General features: G+C 44.6%; 1 protein-coding gene across 1 annotated transcript; it reads left to right on the top strand.

Moving 5' to 3' along the window:
* The first annotated feature begins 21,462 nt into the window (after positions 1–21,462).
* On the top strand, positions 21,463–23,911 carry LOC136456895 (uncharacterized). The gene is made up of 3 exons (XM_066456893.1): positions 21,463–21,582; positions 23,177–23,404; positions 23,492–23,911. Exons 1-3 carry the CDS (start codon positions 21,463–21,465, stop codon positions 23,909–23,911), a joined length of 768 nt encoding a protein of 255 aa, XP_066312990.1.
* The last annotated feature ends 1,580 nt before the right edge of the window (positions 23,912–25,491 follow it).

The following is a 25,491-nucleotide window of genomic DNA, read 5'->3' as shown; positions in this document are numbered from 1 at the left end:
AAATAAATAAATCATTAGTAAAATATCTTTAATGATAAAATAAGTCATAACAAAATATATGATATTTATACAAAAAAAATTGAATAAGACGGATGGTCAAGATGTCTAAAACACTCTTTTTTACGAAGGGAGTACTAGCTAGCAGCATCTCGTGCCCAAGAACGATAACTTTGTCTGTCCACTCATCCACAGAGATTCCCCTTTCTATCAAATCAAATCAAAGAAATAAACATTAACCAATCACCAGCCTCGTTAGAATCAGCCACAGTAATTTAACGACCCCCCGTAGTAGGTTTTTTTTTTCCCCTCACCGTCCAACGTCGCAGAAAGCCTTACAAAAACGGATAGCGACAGATCCTATCTGCAAAAGTTTAATGCTTCCGATGGCATGGCATTGGCAATGGCGTCCCTGCAGCTGCAGGTTGGCGCTCAGAAGAGCTCGAAAACGGCGGCTGCATCTGCATCGCATGTGCGTCTCCGCATGGGGAGCCGGGTCGGCGGCACGTGGCCATGCCGATGAGACGCTTGCCGACCTGGCGTCCCCCGGCACTTACAGGTACGGTGGCTTCCCGTCGTGCGCTGCGCGGGCAAAGCGCGACCGCCGCTTGTGCTCTCTGCTGCTCTGTTGGCTGCCGCTCCAAAAGCTCCGGCCGGCGGGCTGGCAGCCTCGTGTTGCCGTCGTGCAGGCCAGAGTTGCACGCCGTGCCTGCCGTGATGTTGTTTTCCTTGTTTTTTTTTATGGGTGATTGTGAGGGCGATCGGCACACCAGGGTGCTTGGTTTGTTTTTTCGTGTGTGTTTTGGCGTGGGGGCATCGTCTGCACCTTTTGGGATCTCAATGACGTATTTGGGCAAATTGAAAAAAAATGTTTGGCAGATCGCGACAGGACGAACTTTATATACTAGACCTGTACCTTGTAATGGTTCAGGAAAGATGGAGTGACGTATATGTGTATATGCTCCTGCTTGTTTCTTTACACACCTTCGTTCAGCCTGTTCGGCTGGGGCTGAAACGATCGTATACGATCGTGGATTATTACTGCTGGCTGGTTTGGTGTGAAAGAAAAATACTGTTCTAGCTGAAAATTTACGATCGTTTACGATCGAGCGAACAGGAAGGTTGTCTTTCGATCTGTCGGCGGCACTAGCTGGAGTAGTATAGAGTACTCTATTATTGCTGTGCCTTGTGCTCAGCATTATTTGCTTTCGCTTTCTAGTTTCAACGCTATATATGTTTCGGCACTTTGTATGTGTGGTGTGCAGTTCTTCGTATTATGAAGCCACTTTTGTTAGGGTATAATACTAGTTTTCTCAGTCCATGCTCAGATAGGTTAGAGAGATCGAGCATGTGTGCACAAGCAGCTGCCAGTGTATTTTTTTTGTTTTTGTTTTATTTGTTTTTCATTTGAACCGATACAGGATCGATTTATATTTTGTGTAGAGCTTAGGAGCGCATATATACGCTTTTGCCTTTGTGTGGAACTCCACAAGGAAAAAGTCATTTTAGTTGGGCTTAGATAGAGACGGGGACGCTAACGAGTTGTCAGTTTGGGTTGGGCTGTGCATAGCTAATTTTGCTGGGCTTCTGAAGTCATGGGCGGATATCACAGGCCCAGTCCAGTTTGATTTTGTTGGGCTTAGCCACTTCCAATCCGCCGAAGCTGGACATTATTACTCTCCACCTCTAAAGCAACTGTCGTAGGCCTTTTACCCAACAATGCAGGAGTCCAGAGCCGCCGCCACCGGCGCTCTCCCAACCACCGTCACCGCCGCCGCCCTCTCCCAGGATACCGGCTCAGCCCCCTCCTCTTCCGTAACCGGCTATCTCGCCGGTGGACAGACCCGATTCCTTTTCCCTTTGTAGTTTTAGATTAAGTTTGTGGATCCTTGTTGATCTAGGATTTGGTTTTGGTGTCATCAACAACTTGGTGGTAGTGATGATAGTACTTTGGAATAAGGTCTCTCCGGTCTATCCCTACCTCAACAACGTTTGATCTGGTGTGGACTAGTGAGAGTTTGATCTATCAAATCTGTTGATCTTCAGATCTTGGCAGTTGGTGTGCTTATTATCAGTTTCGATGCGGTGATCTCGACCTCTTCTTTTGGTCTATTCTACCATAAGACCTAGAATCAACACTCTGTGTTTGATGGTGAAGGATTGTAAACATGTGTTCCTTGGATGATTCCTCAGGCCCATGTTCTTTTAGTGGATACTAGATCTTGCTGTTAGCGGCGAGTGGATTTTGTCGTCTTCAAAGCCATGTGTTGGTGAGGGTGTTTGCAGGTGGCCCTTTTCTTTGCTGTCTTTGCAGTGCGATCTTCAAGCTCCGACAGGCAATGGACGTCCAAAAGAAGAACACCGATTTGGTCTTTGATGTACTCTTGTTTGTAGAAGTCGTTTTGAGTCTTTTTATTCATCATTTGCTAGCCTTTGTTTTCCTTGAGATATACCAGATATGAAACACTTTTTTCAGTGTTTTTATCAAAAAAATCCACCTCTAAATGTTTTTGAACTGGCCGTCACTACAAATAAACTTTTATTGGTGATTGGGCTTTTCCATCTACCTCTGGAAGTGTCCTCTATATGTTAGAGGTGGCCGGAATGATGAACCATTTTTAGATAGGGCTAGGCCTTTTAGCTGCCTCTAGAAATGAAGGCATTCCTAGAGGTGGTTGGGGATTATAGCCGTGTTTAGACATCGGTATCTAGAGGTGGTTGGCAACTCGGCCCGCCTTTAAAAGTAGGTGCAATCATAGTAAAAGTCATATTTTTTTTCTAAATCAAGGTAGATGAAGACAAACTTTATATCAAAGTTGTAGTACTCAAAGAGATCTATAACTTATAGTTGATGACTTTTCCATTTAAAATTATTTAAGAGTAGAAAGTTTGTTTCAAGTTTTTAGAATTTGATTTTTTTTTGAAATGATCTCGGATGGATACTTGAAGGGATCTACAACTTTCTACCTGACTACGTTTTTTATTTGAAAAGATTTAGTGTCCGAAAATTCTGTTTTAAGTTTTAAGATTTTGAAATTTAATTTTATTTGAAATTTTCAAAATCCATCTCATGAAGAAGCGACCTAGACTAGTGTAGTACTCGAAAATATATTCAACTTTGTAGTTGATGACATTTTGTTTGAAATCATGTGGTGCCTAGAAATTCTGTTTAAGGTTAATGATGTTGAAATCATAATTTCTTTAATTTTTAAAATGACATTGGACGGAGAAACGATCTAAACCAAAGTTATAATACTCAGAGACAAAAACTATCTAGTTCAAACTTTTTTATTTGAAATCATTCAGAGGCTTAAATATGCATTACAATATTTACTAAAGTGAATAAAATTGATTGTGTTATCCACTTAGTACCAGTGACTTTGAGTCGTAGTGGAAATGTAGGTCTAAGGTCGTGAGATTGATCCCTACGTGTGAAATCGCGTGAGATATGATGTGATTCGGAGGAAGTCTCTCTCTCTCGCTCGTGTTTAAACATTATTTTGCCTTTTCTTTTGCCAGATTTATAAATTCTAGAAAACGATTTTAGAGGTGGCTAGGGTTTAGCCCCCTGTAGAAATTAATCTCTAGAGGCGACAGAGTGAGAGTATGTGCTCGTATTATGATTTTTTTTAAATAATGAATTTTGTAGTTGTGTGCATGTTCTTAGGTGCTTATAGCGATAAGGTGTGAGTGTGTGTGTGTCTATATATATATATATATATATATATATATATATAGGCGGTGAATATGTATGTGTGTATATGAGTGGGTAAGTTCATACTGTGATGTACAAATCCGCATGTACAATGTGTAATGAAAAGGCTCGGAGCTCGACTTGCTTTTGTTGACCTAATAACACTGCCAGCAGTTTCAAGAAAAAAAAACAATGCCAGCGTTCCAGGAAATATAACAGAGGGAATTTGGCCTGGTTGCTGGTTGTTGCCTGTTGGGTTATCGTGCTTCGAAGCAATACTGGTGGTTGTTGGGTTATCATGGGCTCCTTCGAACTAAAGAAGATGAAGTCCAAGCCCATCATGACGAAGGCTAGAGCCTGCACGTCGAACAGCCCGCTATGCCCAGCAATGCAGCCCAGTGTAACAAAAGGCCGAGGACCACTAGCGCGAGGTACGTTTTCTTTTCTTTTCTTTTCGTTTCGTTTCCCTTTCCTTTTGTATTATTTCAATTTTCAAATTCTGTTATTACTACTTTGTTGTGCGTATTAAGTTACCATTTATGAACGTATGTGCACAGAACAATCTTAAAATATTGAGCAATGTTTTGAATGTACTATACTACCTTACATGCATTCAACATTTCATATAAAAACGTAACTACTATATTCAAATGGTGATATTAAATTTGAAAAATGTAACTAGTATATTTGAATAGTGTATTTCCAATACTAGATTCAACAATTCTCAAAATTTGTTGACCATTTTTTATAAAAACATGTAGCATTTTCTGTGAAAAATGATGAAATAGTATACCAAAAATGTTGAATAATTAGAATATTCAAAATGTTGAAATTGAGCATTCCAAATGCTGTTGTCGAAAAAGGTAATTATATTTGTGTTGGTTCTCATTTTTTATTAATTCTAAACAACATGGTGGTTCAGATCGAACTAAAAATAGGTTCTTAATTTTAGAGAAATATGCACTTGAGATTTGAGATTTAAGTAGCAAATATACCCGTGCGTTGCAACGGGTGAAAAACTATTAAACATTCATGCAAAATGATAACGTGGATGGTACATATCTACTTATGTTTTATCCTTTTACAATTGATTTTATGATGACCGTGACATCCATACTATAAGTTAATGCTGATAATAAATAACAATGTCCTATAAAACCTATATCAAATTAAAATACACCTTGATATATTTTTCCTTCCATTTCAAAAGCTTAATTCTTTAGCTATAAACATATTATAACTTTAATTTTTCATAATACCCGTGTTTTTATGACTCAATACCGACCTTTGTAGCTTTTTTGACGCATCATGTCAACCTCTATTTTTTTTGTTCATGTGTTAAGGATTGGTCTATCTGCTAATGATTGCGACCTCTCTTGAATTTTCTACACGACAGTCCTCATCAGGTATTACATAAATACATTTGTTTAGATTTCATTATATAATAATCTACCCAAGATTCTGGTTCACGAAATAATTAGTTGTACCGTTGACTAATGCATATTTTAATAAAAGTAAGTTTTGTTTCTAATCAAAACTACATCAGATGGTGCAAATCCTTCTCCTCAAATCAAAACTTAATGCGCAAACAAACATAATAAGTGATGAAAAGTAGGAGTTATGCACCAGGGCTTGTCCTGGGCAGGAACCGAATGGTGGAAAGTTAGCGAAGGCTTCAGACGACGAGGACCTCCTCCTCATACTCGTCGGCCACCTCCGCGTATTTCGGGTCTGCCTCTGGCACGTTCTCGGTCATCACCGAACCTATATGCATGCAACATATGCAAGGATGATTTAGCACACCTATAGACAAAGCACAACCTAACAAGGTTCATAACATCTATGGATATATCACATTTTATGAAGCTAACAAAACTGTTTTGACATTTTTCTGTTTTTTCCAAGATTTTTGACAAATTTTGCAAGATCTCTGTTTTTATAGAAAAAAAGAAAATGAAAGAAAAGAAAAAAAAGGCTTGCATGGGCTTGGTCCAGCCCACAACAAAAAGCCGACCCAATTGCATGGATTCAGCCCAGGTCTAAAAAAGAAGCCCATCAGGAGAGGCCCACTCAGATCTGGACATTTTGCATCAGGAACCCCGTTCTATTTCAAAAACTATTAAGAACCTCCCACCTTTTCTTTCGCTCTAACGTCTTTACATCTGGAGCCCCGTATTTCTTTCTATTCTCTCCCCTACTCCTAATGTCCGTTCGGAGGAGTAGAGGCCACCGGCATCAGGTGATTAGGCGAGATCAAACCACTTTAGGATTAGGTTGGACGAAAAATTATTAGTGGTAGAAGAAATTTTACCTCTTTAGTATTAGGCATAGATATAGTTAGGACAAGTACATTAGTATTGTCTTTAAGGATTGAGTAGAATAGGAGCCAAATCAAATTTCTCGCTGAGAATCTGCCCTGTATCCCGATTTAATCCCAAATTGCCGACAAGCCCCAAAACTTCAAGATGAAGCTACATAGGCTAACTGGTGACCAGATAAAATCCAAAGAACTCAGAGAACACAACGGAGAAAGATCAGAAATGGAAACAACAAAGAACACATTGGAAGCGGAAAACAGCGATAAACGCAACAAGAGAGGCGAAAACACGACACGTGGCGAAAACCTCCCAGCAAACCCCGCCTGGCCGGTTAGTTCTACTGTTGTGCTGGTGGCTGCCAAGCCGGCCTGACTGCCTAGGGAGCCGGACTGGCCGGTTCTGGGCCAGCCTGGCCGCCCGAAAACTGGTCTAGCCAGTTCCTCAGGGCACAACAGCTCGATCCTGCCTCTCCAAAAGGTGAAATCCAATCAAATGAAGTCCAGTCAACCCCGAATTTTATAGAGATGTTCCTAAAGGTATTGTGAAGGTTTTTTCCCAAGAGATCAACACCCAGAAACCTTAGAATCAAAGAAGATCTTGAAATCCATCTTTAGAATTAGAGTTTTCTCCAAACGGTCAAAGGCTCATATCTCCATGCTCATATTAAGAATCTGCCAAACCCAGTGGCTAGAGACATTCCTCAGGAGATATAGCACGTATGGATCAACCCCAAACAAGCCCAAGTGATCAAATCGAAGGTTCACTAGAAAGCTCACAAAAAACCAACAAACCAGAGACAAAACGAGAAAGAGAGAGGATTGATTCAAAAGACCAGAGGTCAACTTGATTGAATTCAGTAGTATCAAGATTACAAGGACCGTGGTCTAGCCTCCTCCCTTCATCCTCCCTCTTACAGATAGAAAACAACCGCTCAAGGCAATAACCCCTCTTTACAATTGAATTCCCTAATTAAACAGTGGAAACTTGGCTAGCCTTTGCTAATGAACTAGATGAGAGAGATATTATCTTCGGCAGCCTCTATCCTTATTTATATGTCTATTATCCTTAGATATTTTGCATCTCCATGAGATCTTATCCACTTCATCCCATATGTGGCGGCAAGCTTGATGAGGAAAAGGCAGCATATAAGTTACTTATTATATGGTGATTTGACATACAAACTAAATCTGACTTGTGCTTTCTAGTTTTGACCTCTATATATCTATCTATTTCATACCTAAATTAAAGAGCAAAGTGTTTCCTCTTTCTTGCTTTTTTTACTTCCTAAACTACCCTCACGTCCTCCATATCTCATACATGAACCGGATTAACGACCGGTGCTCATACTACTATATAAGTTAAACAACCCGCATCTAACAATGGTAGATAGTTCGATTGTCAGATGTGTATTGGATTCCATGTAACACACGAGCATGTTATCTAGTACTCCATTCCAAATTGTCAGTTATTCTGGCTTTTCTAGATATATAGTTCTTGCTTTGTCTCTAAACATAATGTAGGCCTTCAGAGACACCGGTGCGTAGTGGAATCCTAAACCATAGGTGTTTAGGCCTTGTTTAGATTGCAAGTTTTTTCACTCTTTCTTCATCCCATTAAATCTTTGGACACATGCATGGAGTATTAAATGTAGATAAAAAAAATAACTAATTACACAGTTTGATTGTAAATTACGAGACGAATCTTTTGAGCATAGTTAGGCCATGATTGGACAATAATTGTCAAATACAAACGAAAGTGCTACAGTGCCAAATACTGATTCCTAACCCCAATCTAAACAGGGCCTTAGCAAATGCTACATCTAAAAAGTAGAAAAATGACTTACAATTTGAAATGAAGGCGGTAGTTTCAAAGTGAGGTTTGTTATTTTGGATCACGCGCAACTCATACTATAAGAACTTTTGAACGCGAGGGAGCACATGCAAAGCAACCAAGCAGCAAAGGTGGAAGTGGAACAGCGAGAGACGACGATTGGCGCGCGGAGCTACCCTCTCGGCCTCTCCAGCCGAGGCCGTGGACAGCCATGATAGATGGAGACACCTAGAGAGAGAGAGAGCTGGCGTCAGATATCGAGGCGTACTATCAATAATGGCATGTATCGACGTTGTGCCGAGAGAGACAGGCGTGCATGCATGCGCTGCGCATGGCGCGTGCAGCCCTGCCCTGCGGACCGGACCATATGAGACGAGACCAGAGCCAGTCCGGGCAGCAGCAGGTACCAGCAGGCAGTTATTGCAACCCCCACCGACGCATTATAATGGCGGCAGCTCTTGCACTCACGCATGGCAAAGCATCAAGAGACGGGTGGGCATTAAGGGCGCGTTTAGTTTCCAAATTTTGTTTTAGGTTTGACTACTGTTTGACCACTGTAGCACTTCGTTTTTATTTAGTAATTAGTATCTAATTATGAATTAATTAGGTTCGAAAGTTTCGTCTTACGATTTCTCGTATAACTATGTAATTAGTTTTGTTTTTTGTCTATATTTAGTACTCTATGCATGTGCCGTAAGATTCGATATGACACTTAGTTTGAAAATTTTTGGAATCTAAACCGTGCCGCTAGCTTGCTGCCTGTCGCGCGCTGGTCCTCTCTCCTCCGCTCCGACTCCGATCCTGGGCGCGCAGCGCTCCGGCTCCTGCTGCTGCCTGCTGGCCGTGCCCCCACCCACCGCAAGGACGAAGCAAAAGCAGCAGGTAGGAAGGCACGCAGCCATTAAACCAACCACCTCATCCCTGCATCATTCATGCCGGATCATCATCAGATCAGGCTTGCATGCACGGCACCCCAATTCAATTCCTCGCCAGCCCTACCCTGACCTCCCTGCTTGCTGCCTGGCAGCATGCGAGGTGCTGCGACCCAGCCCCGGCCCTCCAGCCTCATCAATTCCCCCTCATTTTCCCCGCTGCTGCCTGCTGGTACACGATCGTAGAACGTGGTACGTTATTTGCAAGAGATTTTTACATTTCAGATCGAAATGAACCTGCAAACCTAGGTCGGGGTCGACGAACTCGGGTCAAGTTTCGAAAGCATCGAACCCGTTTTAGGTGACTATGATCTAGGGCCTTGTTTAGATTGAAGAATATTTCAACCCGATGAATAGTAGCACTTTCGTCTTATTTGGTAAATATTGTCCAATCGTGGACCAACTAAGTTCAAAAGATTCACCTCGTGATTTCCAACTAAACTGTGCAATTAGTTATTTTTTTTACCTACATTTAATGCTCCATGCAAGCGGCTAAAAATTGATGTGATGGAGAGAGAGTGAAAAAACTTGGAATTTGGGGGTGATCTAAACAAGGCCTAGATACCTCAGAGTATACATGAAAAGCAAATTCACATTCTGATTGCAAAGCCAGATATGATTCGTCCGGAATCAAAACGATGTCTCCTACTACCGTCTTGTTGAATGCCCTTAAGGACATGTTTGAGTGGTAGTTTTCAGAAACTATGGTATTACGAAACCGTGCTTTTGTAAGCCAAAGATTTACAAAACCATGGTTTAGAACAAGAGGTTGTGAGCGAAGTTTTTAAAACTCCAAAAAAATTATAGTTCTAACAAAACCAAAGTTTTAGAAACTACAAAGTTTATTGTATCCAAACACCTAACAACTTTCGAAAACCAAAGTATCTTCAAAAACCATGGTATTTCTCCGATATATATTGAAAATACCTTGTATCCAAACAGGGCCTTAGTCTATTAGAGTGTGAATATGGTGTCTAATATCACATTTTGATTAACAATATTGACAAAAAATATATTTTCGTAAAGTGATATATGTTTTGAGTATTGGTATCGATAACGGTGAATATTGTAGCCCTAGTCTTGTGTCAATAACCCGTTTGAATTTCAGATATTGGTGGTTAAACCAAATTAGCCTGCAAAATTTGGCTTGGGATAGACTTAAGTCCACAAATATTTGGGGTGAATAGCAAGACAATTCAACTTCTTTTCGAGCTTTTTAAAAATTTGATTCCTTCTTATTTATTATAGTCTAATGCATGTATCATTTGTTCATTTGGGACCAAACTTAAAACCGAACTGATGAGATGAGCCAAGCATGAGTCAAATCAACTTTCATTCAAAATAAACTAATTCCATTTTTTAAAGGAAGCACATAGTGTAATCTCAGCAATTTTGTGATGTGAGCCACGCTGAGCTAAGCTTCTCATCCAACCCGTTGAGTTATTATTATAAAAGAAAAAAAATAAAATGTTAATCATGCAAGTATATACATTTTTTAGTGATTTATATTTATTGCTAGACCTTGTCTGCTGATGGGCAAGGTGGGGGTAGTTGAGAACACAGACCAAAGGTCAATAAAAGATGCAAACAGTGCGTATATCAATGCGATATAATGTTATAATATGGCAGAATTGAAAAGTGCGGTGGAGTACTAGTACTACGGGCCTCTTTGGTTCCAGGCTCTTAAAATTTTAACTCCTAAAAATTTTAGGCAGTCTTTTAAAAGCTTCTAAAAAATTATTTGGTCTAAATAACTAAAACTAACTAAAAACAATAAATGCTGTTGGAAAGGACCATGATGCCCTTCTTCCCTCTACCCCTGCTCTCTTTCTCCCTCTATGTCTTTCTTCTTCCTCCGGCACAAGAAGAACCGAACGAGCTCCTCCCACCCGCCTGCCAAATCCACCGGCCCTGCCCCACCATTTCCAAATCACCGCCGCCCAAACCTGCCTTGCCTGCCCAGCTACCTCCTCCACCTCTCCTTGCCCTGTGCCATGGCAGGCAGGCCCCTGCGCGCGGGGCGGCAGCGGCGGGATCGGCATCCGGAGTCGGATCCGGCCATGGCTGAGTCCTCCACCGGCGGCGGATCAAGCGGCGGATCTGTGTGCTCCCGGTTGCGTCGCCACCGCTCGCTGGGGCAGCCCGTTGTGTGCCGCCGCTAGCAGCCGCCCGCCCGGGAGCTTGACCTCACGCCGCCGCTCCCGCAGGGGACCCGCCGAGGCGCGAGGGAGTGGGGGCGGCGGATCCGGCGGCGCGAGGGAGTGGGGGCGGTGGATCCGGCGGGCGCCGGCGTGGAGGAGGGAGGGAGCGGGGGCGGCGGCGTTCGGGACGTGGGTGCAGGGGCGTGGGGAAGCGTGCGGTTAGGAGGGGTACCCCAGGTCCAGGATGGACTTTAGGAGCTTTTAGGAGGGGTGGAGCTCCTAAAGTTTTTGGCCCCTCCTAAAGTTTTTAGGAGCTTTTAGGAGGGGGTGTTTGGTTCTTTAGGCAAAATTTATCCAGATTTTAGCTCCTAAAGTTTTTAGGAGGGGTAACCAAAAAGGGCTTACAATTAGTTGTCAGTATCCGAAGCTAAAAGAAGGGAAATATGGCCGTTCATTGATGTACATATGCATTTATGCTTGCTTGTCAGAGCATATTAGATCTTTTAAATGATTTTTCACATTCATATATATAGTTATAGTATTGAAATTAGAAAATTCTGGTTGACAATCCGTCAAATTCTTGAAATTAGAAAATTCTGGTTGACAATCCCTCAAAATGTGTTGTGGCCATAACACTAACAAAACGCTGGAGTTTGTCGATCGATTACTGAATTGAAATCCTCCGTCAATAAAACATGAAAATAATTGTGTTTCATGAGTATTGTTCAGATAATTGTGTTTCATGAGTATTCTTCTGATAATACTTTGTGGCCATATGAGTATTTGTGCACAAAAGTATATGAATAATACCCAAATAAAAAAAGAATAGAGGTATTCATATGCAGATAAAAATGCATATTGCAAAATTTTCCCATCTAATGCAATTCTTGATTCAAGAAAGCATGGCTGCATGGGCAAAACCCTTTTTTATTTCAACTCAACAAGAAAAGTAAAATGTTTGCATTATGTATGTATTTATATATCTTAGTGCTTTACCGATTGATCTTGTCCTGGCGAATCGATCCTGAGCTGGAAGTAGTTGACACATAAATTATCTTTTCAACAAAAAGGTCAAGTGGATGCCATGTTCTATTTAAGCTGTACAGTTTAATAGTGATAATGTCCTGGTAATATATTTTAGCAGTACATACTGATAGTCTTTTATTTATTTTCACCCAAAAATAAAGTGACGTTGGATTTGTTTAAATTAAATTTGCAACCCAGATCAGCTTCTTTTGACCACGCACAAAGTATGTAATTATGCTATTGTAGCTAGAACTTGGCGAAGTGTTACAATTGTCGTGGAACAAAATCATGAATCTCCGGCAAGAATAATAAGCGAACTCGCATCTATCAAGAAACCCAACCGGAATTGGTGTTGCGTCCTCAAACATTTCTCTCGATTGTATCCTGTCACTCGCTTTCTGCTGCCTTTTAGGAGCCCAGAGATAAAAAGTTGCATGATGAGCAAGGGAAGCAGAAGCTATTTGTCTGTTCATTTGGCTGATAAGCCATGATTGAAAGTACCGTTGGCTGATTTGTTGTGAGAGAAAAATATTATTCGTTGGCTAAAAAAGTACGGCTTATAAGACCAACGAACAGAACGATTAGCCCCTCCTACAGTAGAAGGCACCCACCCACCCACTGGCTATATAATCCCCAAATATCGGTTTCTTTTGGAGAAGGTAGCAGGATTAGGTATCCTCCGTCCACACACCATGCACCAATGCAATGCATCTGTCTTCTTCAACCTCCCTCCCTCCTTCCCCCCTCTCTCTCTCTCTCTCTCTCTCTCTCTCTCTCTCTCTCTCCTATACCATGTATATATACTAATCTGCATCTGCTATATATTATCTTTTTCTGAGTGTAAAGACTATATACTCATCTGCATCTGCTATATATATATATATATTTTATTTTTGTCTACTTTCTCGTTTGCTTTTTCAACCGACTGTAATTTGCTAGAGATCACAAGACTTTCGAGTGATCCATCCTGCAGAGATGCTGCTTTTCTTGTGATTTGCTTGGCATGGAAGGAAAGGAACGTACGAAGGGACGACGGCATGCTTCGGCTAGCTTGTTGGTGCTAGGACGAGAGGGAGGTATTGGTGCGCCTCAATCCGAAGGCGTGGCTGATTGGAGCGACAGCCATGTTCTTGGATTGAGCCGCGTCAATATCTCCCCTTGCTTGTCTCGTGCCTAGCCTTAATTAGCGGCTTAGCCGCTGATCGATTTCTCTCATGGACTCCTTAATGAAATACGAGCATTTGCGAGTTCTCGAAAAAAAAAAGATTTCTCTCATGGAGATAGACGATGCTGATGATTCGCAAGCAAGAACCTTCTGTTGCCTGCAGCAGGCTATGGAGAGCTCAAGGTATCCTCTATCTTTACAAGCACATGGACATAATTGACTCCTTGATGAGCCGATTAGGTATGTACGTACTTCAGTTCATGTCTCAGCTCTTCATTATTTTCTTCCAGCGAGCAAAGGGTTACGTACGTACCATAGTAGTGAGATCTAGCTAGCTAGGTAGGGTAATCACTCAATGCCATAGCCTTCCAAAATTTCTCCATTCCGTACTTCCATTCCATCCCATATTTCCATGCCACTGCATGATCGCTCAAAATCATATGCGTAGTAGCCTTTTAATTTTTCTCTGATCCGTCCTATGCCATTTGAGATGTCAGTTTTGCTCAAAATGGTAAAGGTGGGCACAAAGGTTTGCGATTACATTTGCCAGTTTTAAATCTCAGCTTCTCTACATTTGATGATGTCTGAATCAATGACTGATTCATCTTCAAAGTAATATAGGCCCTGTTTAGTTCCTCCCAATTTCCAGAATCCAGAATTCCAACTTTTTAGAAACCCCAAATCCAAAATCCAAGAAATCTCATGCACCTGTTTAGTTCCACCCAAAATCAAGAATGGGAACACAAATATTACAGATTTGCCATGCATGCTGCTTCTTCTTCCAGGCACAGTCGATGGCACCAGCTGCTTCTTCTTCCAGGCACCAGCTGCTTCTTCTTCCGTGCTTCCAGGCGCCGCCGGCCTCGTTCTGCCCCATAGCCGCCCTGCCGCCGGATACGCGCTGCCCCGGAGCAGGCCCACCACCGAACGTGCCCTGCCCTGGAGCCGCCCCGCCGCCCGTCCCCGCAGGCCTCGGAGCCATCCCGCCCGTCCCCGCCGGATCTTGAGCGCCGCCGCCGGTGGGTGTAGGTGGAGAGGGGGAGGAGAAGGAGAGGGGGAGAGGAAGAAGAAGAGGAGACAGCGTGCGAGAGAGTGGGCGAGAGAGCGTTCGCGGCCGGGGAGTTGCGAGCGAGCAGCGTGGCGGCGGCGGCCCGGAGACAGCGTTCGCGGCCAGGGAGTTGCGAGCGGGCGGGCGAGCAGTTGAGTGCGAGAGCACGTGCAATTGGGCTAAATTTGGGCTTATTTTGATCTCTGGACTCCAGAATCCAGAATTCAGAATGGGTATGTTTTTCCAAAAAATCCTGGATGGTGTTTAGATCTATTTCCCAGAATGCTGGGCCAAAATCCAAAATATTTTGGGTTTGAGGAGGAACTAAACAGGGCCATAAAAGCTTAGGAGCAGGGTGCATTTTGCGGAATGGGGGAAGTTCCAGACAAGAGTTAAATTAAACTGAATTCTTTCTGTTCAAACCATTGCTTTTATGAAAGTTAGATTGCAAAAGTTGTGGAAATGAAGTAATGAACTAATTGTACTCCCCTATGTACAGGGAAATTCGTCTTTATTATTGCATTGTCAAAATAAAATAGTTAAATAGCCTCATGTAGTTCACGGTGTTAAATTTTTCATATGAAAATATACTGGTATTGTATTATTTGGTCTACGTACTGGAACAGACCTGCCAAAACTGTTCCCTGCCTCCATATACGTACTCTTGTATTATTCTCTTTTCCTTATTACCTATAAAAAAAATCCAATCCTTCGTGCTTCCTGGTCTGATTTGTGTTGGACTGTCAAATTAACAAAATTTCTTTTTTTTTCTTGAGAATATGTGTGTGCACATCTTAAGGATCATACTACATCACAAAAACTTAGCAACTTCTGAAAAAAATAGATGAATCAGTTTCAATAATCTAGGAGTATATATTTTTTCTCAAACGGGAATTTATTTCTTTGTTGGGATGCAAAAACCAGTCAGTAGTAAAAATAGTCCAAGCGTTTGAACTATTTTTTCAATAATTTTTATATATTGGCTTATGTTGCATTATTCAGGAAAGTATTTATGAAACAGATACACTTTCTTCTAATGATCTCTAAAATAGAATACAAATGTTGTCTTGTAACAGCAGATATGGAAGGTACAAAAGATAATAAGTTTTAAGGCGACTAAGATTTACGGGACTAGCTGATAGAGGTATGTAAATATGTTGTACACGTCTTGTAACACAAGACACTTTGGTCAATTTAAAAAAAAAGACACTTCGGTCTATTTATATGAAACTCACCCACCACAAAGGGTGTATAGTGTTTCTCCATCTCTCTTCATGGTATCATGAGACCGTGATCTCATTTGAGCATCTTTTGTTTCCATTGCTCTTTCAAAACTCTAACTCCATCTCCGTGTTGTGATCCCATGCATGAAGTCAAATCCTAGCTGCAGCCCCTCCCTAGGGCGCCGACTTTTCTGCCCTAGCATCACACTACCTACCGATTCCCATCGGGTGTCCACCACACCCCGGCTTGCCTGATCACCTTTTGCGATCGCCATCTCCACCTCCAGGATAGATGCAGGCATGCCTCCACCAGGCCTGGCCCTAGGGGGTGTTGGGGGAGCCCATACGGAGTATGGGTCAACTCCTCCTCGAAGAGGCCTGATGAAGGAATAATGGCGGAGGCCTAGCCGGCGGAGGCTCTCCCCAAGACGGCGGAGGCCTAGCAGGCGGAGGCTCTCCCCAAGACGGCGGATGCCTAGCAGGCAGAGGCTCTCCTCGAGACGGCGGAGGCCCGGCTGGCGGAGGCTCTCCCCAAGACGGCGGAGGCCTAGCCGGCGGAGGCTCTCCCCAAGACGGCGGAGGCCTAGCCGGCGGAGGCTCTCCCCAAGACGGCGAGGCCTAGCCAGCGGAGGCTCTTCCCAATACGGCGGAGGCCTAGTACAAGAATGACGGTGGAGTTTCTCCCCGGGACGGTGGAGGCTCTCCCCGGGACAGCGGAGGCCAAGCGCAGTAATCATGATGAAGGTGTTCCCTAGGGCGGCGGAGGCCCATCAAGGAACGATCAGGTCAGCAAGGCATACGTGAGGACAGTTGGTGGGCCTCTAGTGGGCGTCGGCTTAGGCCCAAGATGAAGACATTGCGAGACGGTGTGATGAGAACACCCCTGAGGTTAGACACTAGGGCTGGAATATTCCTGGAATGTACCGTAGCAGTTGAGGGGCACTGTTGTAAACTCTGTAAAGTGGTAGTTGAGCCCTATAAATAGGGAACACTTGTAACTGTGAGAAGGTTGGTTGGTGAAGCAATTATGAAACCCTAGTTCTTGTGAGTCGGTACTTGATCCTCACTCTCTCCTTCAGGCAGAGCCTGAGCCAAAGCTCGAGTCCGGAGCATCGGCCAAAGCCAAGGGCCTCCGCCCCTTTCTCTTACTCCTACTTGGCCAAAGCCTACTGAATCCCTCGTTTAGCGACCTTCTGTCTGGAGCCTCCGACAGAGGATTTTGTCCGACAGGAGTGCGCTGCGTTCAGGGACCTCCGCCCATCTCGGGCGGAGACCCGACCTAAGACGAAGGCCTCCGCCCACTTCTCACCCTTGTTAGAAACCAATGTTTCAACATTGGCGCCCATCGTGCTCGGCACAAATTTTTTTTTCCGAGAGATGAGAGTTGGAACCTTCACGTCAGTTTCATAAAAAAGAATCCCAAAGACCTCCGGGTGCTCAACCTTGGCACCAAGCTTTCGGCCTCTATGCAATGGAGGTTCAACTACGCAGGACGTCATTCTGACAGCCTTCGCACCTCAACTACGGTTCAGATAAGTCAGCTTTAATTCATCAAAAACCCTTGTTATAGCAATCGCAGATCTGAGCCACTCACCTGCTACCTTGCTACTTCCGACAATCCAATAAGCCACGTCCTGGTTTATAGGACCTCCGGGTCTCCGAGCTCCGGAGTCTGGTTTGCACCATTGCATGCAACATCAACTTCTTAGCGTTAGCCTCCTCTCATTTTCTTAACAAATGCATTGCTACTTTCATTTCTAGTGTTTGTTGCTAACAGCAAATGTGTGGAAACAAAGTCACAAGCTAATAGGCCAAGCCTAGGCAACCTCCGCCATACGAAACGTCCTACGTGCGAACGCACGATACTCAGTTTCCGCAGGTCGCGGCATCCACTCCACCGTCTCCACACTCGCCTTCGATGCCCGGGCGCCCGTGTCCCGGAACACCTGGACGCCCACGACGACGACGCCCCCAACCTCGACGACGCCAATGGTTCTGCGGTGCTCATGACCTTTTGCGTGCCACACCGCCGTGCTCGCTGTGCACCCATCAGGCAGCGTTGCACTCGCCGTAGGCCGTGGCCTAGGCTCGCCAACGCTCAACCTCCTTCAAGATGCGCGGCGTCGACTGCTAAAGTCGGACAGCCCAAACGCCAAAGCAAAGGCTCTACCTGCTACGACAGTTCACCTCCGGCCAGCAAACACATACTGTACCATCGTACGAAGGCCAGATAAGTAATGTATACTCATATACTCTCTTTCCAATTCAGCAGTAATTATTGCCTCACCATTAATCCCACACGATACCAATTCGTACATCTAGTCTGCTTACCGTCATGATGCATCTACATACAGTAACTGTGCAATCGCAAGCCCAAAGGCTAGCATCGCATCGCCCAAGAAGCCGTCGGCACAACCAAAAAGGACCAGTACACGAAGGCTTCGGCCCAGCGACCTCCGCGCGGGCGCGGAGGCTGCATCCTTCGCCACAACTACGGAACAACTCCAGCCACGTCAAGAAGTGAAGGGGGCCAACTGATTTTATCCGTAGCTGCCGGCCCAGCATGCTGGCAACGAAGGATTTGACCTCCGACGCAAACCGCAGCTAAGTTGCTTATCTTTTCGCAACTTCGAATTCTTGAACTACAACACCAAAGGTATCAAAATAGCATAATAGAATACTTTTCATCAGCTTATAATCCTAACAAATTTCACCCTTGTCATTTATTTTTACACATTCTTAGTCTAACCTCTGCCTCTCGAGGCAAATTTTGTAAACCAACCTTGATGTACAACTTGTCACCAATGTGACCAAAAAAGTTGTTGCAGCCTTCGCCACATCAAAAGCATGGCCTGAGTGGCTATACATGCTTGGCCTAGGCCCGACTAAACTTAAAATAATTTTTAACTTTTGTCGAATCTTTTTTTACTAGCATGCAGGTCACCAGCACTGTAAGTATCTCTTACCATCCCAACCTAACCCCTCACATAGAGCACATTTGTCTTGCTGTATGAACGTTTCCACCATCTCAAAATACATTAGGGTACATTAGTTAGTAGTCCCCATAAAACTCAGCCTTCGATCAGAGCAGCCTCCGTCATCAGTCAGTGGGCAGCCTTCGATCAGTCAGCAGCCTCCATCATCAGTTAGTGGGCAGCCTTCGATCAGAGCAGCCTCCGTCATCAGTCAGTGGGCAGCCTTCGATCAGTGCATCCTCCGTCATCAGTCAGTGGGCAGCCTTCGATCAGTTAGCAGCCTCCGTCATCAGTCAGTGGGCAGCCTTCGATCAGAGCAGCCTCCGTCATCAGTCAGTGGACAGCCTTCGATCAGTGCAGCCTCCATCATTAGTCAGTGGGTAGCCTTCGATCAGAGCAGCCTCCGTCATCAGTTAGTGGGCAGCCTTCGATCAGAGCAGCCTCCGTTATCAGTCAGTGGGCAGCCTTCGATCAGAGCATCCTCTGTCATCAGTCAGTGGGCAGCCTTCGATCAGTGCAGCCTCCATCATCAGTCAGTGATCAGCCTTCGATCAGTTAACAACCTTCGTCAGTCTTTGGCCTTCGTCAGTTTGGGCCTTCGACAGTCATGGTCTTCATGAGTTAGTCGACTTCACCTATTATTGGTTTTTAGCAACTTCCATCAGTCATAGGCATTCGACAATTAGCAAACTTTGTTAGTTACCGGCCTTCATCAGTCAGTTGGTTTCCATCAGCAATAGACCTTCGGCAGTGACTAAACCTTTGAGCCGTCTAACGCTAACACTTTCTCTCATTTTTGCAGGTTGTGTTATTCAATCTCTTTCTCAAGTATTTATAATATGCATCAACACAATGTTATTGTGTGTAACATTCGTAGGGAACTGATTACTTATATATTCAATACTAGTTACATCCATACCCGTGCAGGTCCTCAAATGACAGCCTTCGCAAGCTATCTGAACTATAACCCTCTCATATAATGCAGAGCTTATCTTTTATTCAAACTTTACCATCATTTTTGCAGGATGCATAATAACTTTACACCTTTTAAATATTTTTGCGCAAATGCTATCATTCTCATCATCGCATACATATATTGCGTAAGTACATTGCAATGCATGGCCCGGGCCACCCGGAAGAAGTCCCGAGAATACACAGGCGCCATGACTCTATGCATCAAAATCCTGGAAGAAGTCCCGAAACAACATGGGCACCAGGTCACGAAGCTAAGGCTGTCGTGCCTAGAATACACGGGTGCCGTGACTCTATGCATCAAATCCTAGAAGAAGTCCTGAACCAACACGGGTACCAGGTCACGAAGCTAAGGCTCTCGTGCTAACTTCACGTATCATATAAATGACTAACCATCTTTTGCAGCTAGTGGGAAAGCCAGTGCCTTTCTGGGTGTCGAAAGACTTGCAAAGCAAGTCGATATTCGACGAAGCTATAATGCCCAACCTAAGTCCCTAAAAATGCAGGAGATCAACTCAGTTGCATTTTTATGACTTCTCCAGCCTTCGACACGCGGCGTCGGCGTCTATGTCGGCATTGCCTTCGCCTTCGGTAACTTCAACAATATCGCCTCCGCCAAAACACCTTTTTCTTAGGAGGGCCTTCGCCAAGCAGCTTTGCAGGAGGGCCTTCGGCAAAACCATGATAACTAGCCTCCGCCAACGCAATGGCATGAGGGGCTTCATCGACACCTTCATCGTGTACAACAACATCGCCTCTGTCAAACAACTTTTGCAATATGGCTCAAGAACCTACGTCGACACCTTCGACACCAAGTTCTACAACACCTTCGTCGACGTCTACATCGGCAAACTTGGTTCTGAACACCTACTTCAACTACTACGACTACGTCGACTACACCAATCGTGGCTAAAAACTCGGCCACAAACGCCAGCCAAGAGGGGCTAGGGGAGTGCACCGGAGGACCAACCACTCAGGAGTGTGAGGTCTTTTGTCTGGCGCTCGTGAGCGAAGATTTAGTCAAAGACCTCCGCCCAAAGAAGGATCGGAGATGAAGACCTCCGCCCGAAGAAAAGTCAAAGACCTCCGCCTAAAGAAGGATCGGAGATGAAGACCTCCGCCCGAAGAAGGATTGGAGATGAAGACCTCCGCCCAAAGAAGGATCGGAGATGAAGACCTCCGCCTGAAGAAAAGTCGAAGGCCTACGGAGGCCAGCACGCCAAGACGATACCAGACTCGGAGGTGAAGACCTCAGAGATGAACACCTGCGAAGGCTTTGGAAGCAAAGGCCTGAGCATCGTGAAGGTACTAGAGGCAAGGACCCCGAAGATGAAGACCTGGGAAGGCCTCGGAGGCGGAGACCCGCACGCCGAGGTGATACCAGAGGCAGAAGACCCGAAGGAGATTGAAGACCCCTGCACCGAGAAGACATGGAGACGAAGGCCCACACATCGGGCCTTGGAGATACACCTGCGCGCCAAAAAGACATCAGAAGCAAAGGCCTCAAGGATACAGACCTACGCATCGTGAAGGTCCCAGAAATGAAGATCAGAGCACCGAGCGAAGCCGATGAACCATGCCATAGAAGCAGCAGAAGGAGCCGAAGGCCATAGATGAAGAAATCTGGAAGATAAAGGCACCCAGAGCTGAAAGCCTAAGGAATTAGTGCATGTATAGGTTAGAGTCATGTGTGTGCTCTTTTCTCCATGCCCTTTTTTCCCACAGGGTTTTGGGATGGAGTTTTTAGCGAGGCGTGCATGAACGGGTTGCAGAGGGCAATCCTCGCAACCAAGATCTAGGTTGTATAGTGCCTCTTCTTGTATGAACATCTACCAGGTCATGTAGTACCATCCATAACCTAGTAGCTAAGGGGCTACTATTGGGGGAGCCCATACGGAGTATGGGTCAACTCCCCCTCAAAGAGGCCTGATGAAGGAATAATGGCAGAGGCCTAGCCGGTGGAGGCTCTCCCCAAGACGGCGGAGGCCTAGCAGGCGGAGGCTCTCCCCGAGACGGCGGAGGCCCGGCCGGCGGAGGCTCTCCCCAAGACGGCGGAGGCCTAGCCGGCGGAGGCTCTCCCCAAGACGGCAAGGCCTAGCCAGCGGAGGCTCTTCCCAAGACGGCGGAGGCCTAGTACAAGAATGACGGTGGAGTTTCTCCCCGGGACGGTGGAGGCTCTCCCCGGGACAGCGGAGGCCAAGCACAGTAATCATGATGAAGGTGTTCCCCAGGGCGGCGGAGGCCCATCAAGGAACGATCAGGTCAACAAGGCATACGTGAGGATAGTTGGTGGGCCTCTAGTGGGCGTCGGCTTAGGCCCAAGATGAAGACATCGCGAGACGGTGTGATGAGAACACCCCTGAGGTTAGACACTAGGGCTGGAATATTCCTGGAATGTACCGTAGCAGTTGAGGGGCACTGTTGTAAACTCTGTAAAGTGGTAGTTGAGCCCTATAAATAGGGAACACTTGTAACTATGAGAAGGTTGGTTGGTGAAGCAATTATGAAACCCTAGTTCTTGTGAGTCGGTACTTGATCCTCACTCTCTCCTTCAGGCAGAGCCTGAGCCAAAGCCCGAGTCCGGAGCATCGGCCAAAGCCAAGGGCCTCCGCCCCTTTCTCTTACTCCTACTTGGCCAAAGCCTACTGAATCCCTCGTTTAGCGACCTTCTGTCTGGAGCCTTTGACAGAGGATTTTGTCCGACAGGAGTGCGCTGCGTTCAGGGACCTCCGCCCATCTCGGGCGGAGACCCCGACCTAAGACGAAGGCCTCCGCCCACTTCTCACCCTTGTTAGAAACCGATGTTTCAACAGGGGGGTTTGAGTTGGGCCGCCGCACTGGGCCCTCAAGGCCAGGGGCCCAACCCCAAATAGGTAAGTAGTAGTAGTATTTGGCCCATAGGAACAGGCGAACATGAGAACCAGGCGTACGACTGTACGAGATAGGATTCCGCGTTGCCTTCCGTGTCCGTGACTCCCGCCTCGTGCCCTTCGGCCGCGTGGCCGCTACTATGTTCCTGCATGAGTGCCGAGTGAGCGACTCCCGTGCGACTGTGCAAGGCTACAAGCAGCGAGCGATCCCGTGCGCGGTGCGTCTTGGCGATCTTCGCGAATCGCGACTCTGGGCGAGTGCGAGCGGCCGCCGGCACTCTGTTTGTTCATGCTGGTTTTCATATACGGAGGTAAGAAACTAGCCCTTGCCCTAAGCGGCCAAGTCCCCTTAATCACCCCAATCTTTATTCTTTATACTTCTTTAGATTTTGGGTTTAGGAATCCCATATGGTGTAGCAATCATGTTAAATTTAGTATGGCATATTTTTTTAATTACTTACTACTTGTCTGAATATACAGTGAAGTCATGTTGCCCAAAAAACATTCATCTGGAAGTGAGAAAAGAAAAAAGAAGAGAAGGATAGAGGCCTTGAAAGAATCACAAAAGGGATCTATTCATAAATTTTTTAAGAGCAATACAAGCAGTAAAGCTATTTCATTATTTGGAATTGTGCAGAGGATATATGTATTATTTTCAGGTTCTACCAAAAGATGGAATGTTTTGCTTGAACATGTTCTAGATTTGACCATGAAATCATTAAGCAATACTCGTTGGGAGAGTCGCATCAAAAGTGTCCGAGCAATTAGATATCAAGCTCCTCAACTAAGGTCAGCTTTGTTGTGGCTAAGTGAGGATGGAGATACTGAACCAAAGGATAGAAGTGATGCAAAAAATTTATATGACGTGCTTGGCAGCTTTGAGTTCATACTTGGTATGGTTATTTGGCATGACATTTTATACTCTATAAATATTGTCAGTAAGAAGTTGCAATCACCATCCATGTGCGTTGATTCTACCTTGCAGCATATAGAAGGTATGGTGAATTACTTTCAGAACTACAAAAATACTGGGTTTGCTGATAGTGTGGTTGCTGCCACAGAAATAGCACTTGAAATGGGAGTGGAGGTATCATTTCCAGTAAAGCGTCGTTCTGTTAGGAAGAAACAATTTGATGAAACTGAATGCAATAAAGCTATCTTGCAAGCTGAGAAGGATTTTGAAACTTTTTATTTTTTGGTTATGGTTGATATGGCAATTAGTTCATTGAAAAGCAGATTTAAAGAACTATAGTCATTCAATGAAAAATTCAGATTTCTAATGAATTCAACATCCTTGAAGGCAATGGATGGTGCTGATCTAAAAGACCATTGCATTAAATTTGCAAAAACTTTCTCTTCAGATGGTTCATCGGATGTTGATGTAAATGACATGATTTCTGAGTTAGCTGTTATGCAGTCTACTCTGCCAGATAAGCCAATGTCCGCTATGGAGATTTTTGAGTTTGTCACAGAAGCGGATTGTTATCCTAATATTTCTATTGCTTATCGGATCCTATTCACTATGCCTGTGACTGTGGCCTCAGCTGAAAGAACATTTTCAAAGCTGAAATTATTGAAGAATTATTTGAGGTCTGTAATGTCCCAAGAAAGATTAAATGGTTTGACAACTTTATGCGTCGAGAAGAAATTATTAGATGAAATTGATATTGAGGCCATCATCAATGACTTCGCAGCAGCAAATGTTAGAAGAAAATTTTAAGGTAATATAAGATGTATAACTTTTTTGTTGTTTCATAAGAATTTTTTTATGCATTACACTTATTAAAATTATCATTATATTATTAGACTTATATTAAGGGGTCCTATCGCCTGTGACTTCGCTCCAGGTCTATAATTTGACAGGGCCGGGGCTGGCCTCCACTGCCACTCTTCATTGAATGGTCACTCGCACTCAGAAGGGCTCCCTCAAGCCAGTTGACCGCCTAAACCTCTCCACTACTCGGTGTTGCCAATCCTGGGAAACTACTGTAGTGCACTGCCGTGGACGAGCGTCAGGCGTAGCTTGGCAACAACACATTGCGTCTGGTTCCTCGATCACCTAGTGCGCCAATGTGGTGACTGGAAATTGGACATAGAAGCACAAGTTCCATGACCATTTTTGTATTTTTCGAGGGGTGCATTGCACCCCCTATACACAGTGCAACTTTGCTCCTGTCCACGACAATAGTACACTTGTGCATCAGAAAGCTTACTGCATAGTGTGGGGATTCTTATAACAGCATGGCATCGACTACAATGAGATGTTCAGTCTAGCCGTCCAGCCAACGATGATCCGTACTATTCTCAGCATCACCACCTCCTAAGACTGGCATGTACATCAGCTAGACGTGAAGAAAACGTTTCTCCACGACCACCTGACTAAGATAGTCTACTGTCAGCAGCTACTGGTTTTGTCAATCCCGCGACACCCAACAATGTTTGCTTGTTGTAGCGCTCCCTCAAGAGCCTCAAGCAGGCCCCTCATGCATAGTACCAGTGGTTTGCCACATGTACAATTGACAGCTAGGTTTCGTCTCCTCGGCTTTTGACATGTCCTTCTTTGTGCAGAACGAGGGGACCGCAGGTCGCCTATTTGCTATTGTACGTCAACAACATCATCTTGATGGCCTCGTCTACAATATTATTGCTACGCCACATCATCAAGTGGTTCCATTCTGAGTTCTCCATGATGGACCTCGCCACCTTGGTGCACTGCATCACTTCCTTGGGATCTCCATCACACGATACTCCGACAGCATGCTCCTATCCCAACAACATTACACTCTTGACCTCCTTTAGCATGCCAACATGGCTGAATGTCACTCCACTACGACATCCGCGGACGCTCGTGCTAAGTTGTTTGCTACAGAGGAAGCCCCTGTCATCACCAATGGACGCACTCCAGTACCTTATTTTGACACAGCCTGATTTGGCGTATGCTATGCAGAAGGTGTGCCTCTTCATGCATGATCCCTAGGAGCCACATCTCACACTAATCAAGCGCATCCTTTGCTACGTGAAGGGACCCTATCCGCTAGCCTTATCATTAGTCCAGCTCACTTTGTCACCACGTACTCCAATATAATGTGGACTGGGTGTAACACCTTTGGTGTTACGAGCTCGCTAAGCACTGGGATTATGGCCTGAGAAATAGCTCTATAAATATAGTGAGTTAGTTACTTAAATGTGCTAATGAAATCTTAACAAAAAAATAGGAAAAGTAGTTTTAATTGTTTGACACGAGAAGCAATTTTTATAAACAAAATAAAATATAACTTGTATTTAGTACTTAAATAAAAT

Source organism: Miscanthus floridulus, chromosome 1, assembly GCF_019320115.1.
Source record: "Miscanthus floridulus cultivar M001 chromosome 1, ASM1932011v1, whole genome shotgun sequence".
NCBI classification, from domain to species: Eukaryota; Viridiplantae; Streptophyta; class Magnoliopsida; order Poales; family Poaceae; genus Miscanthus; species Miscanthus floridulus.
Note: the sequence above shows the minus strand (reverse complement) of the source record. Positions and strands in the feature narration are given on the sequence as shown.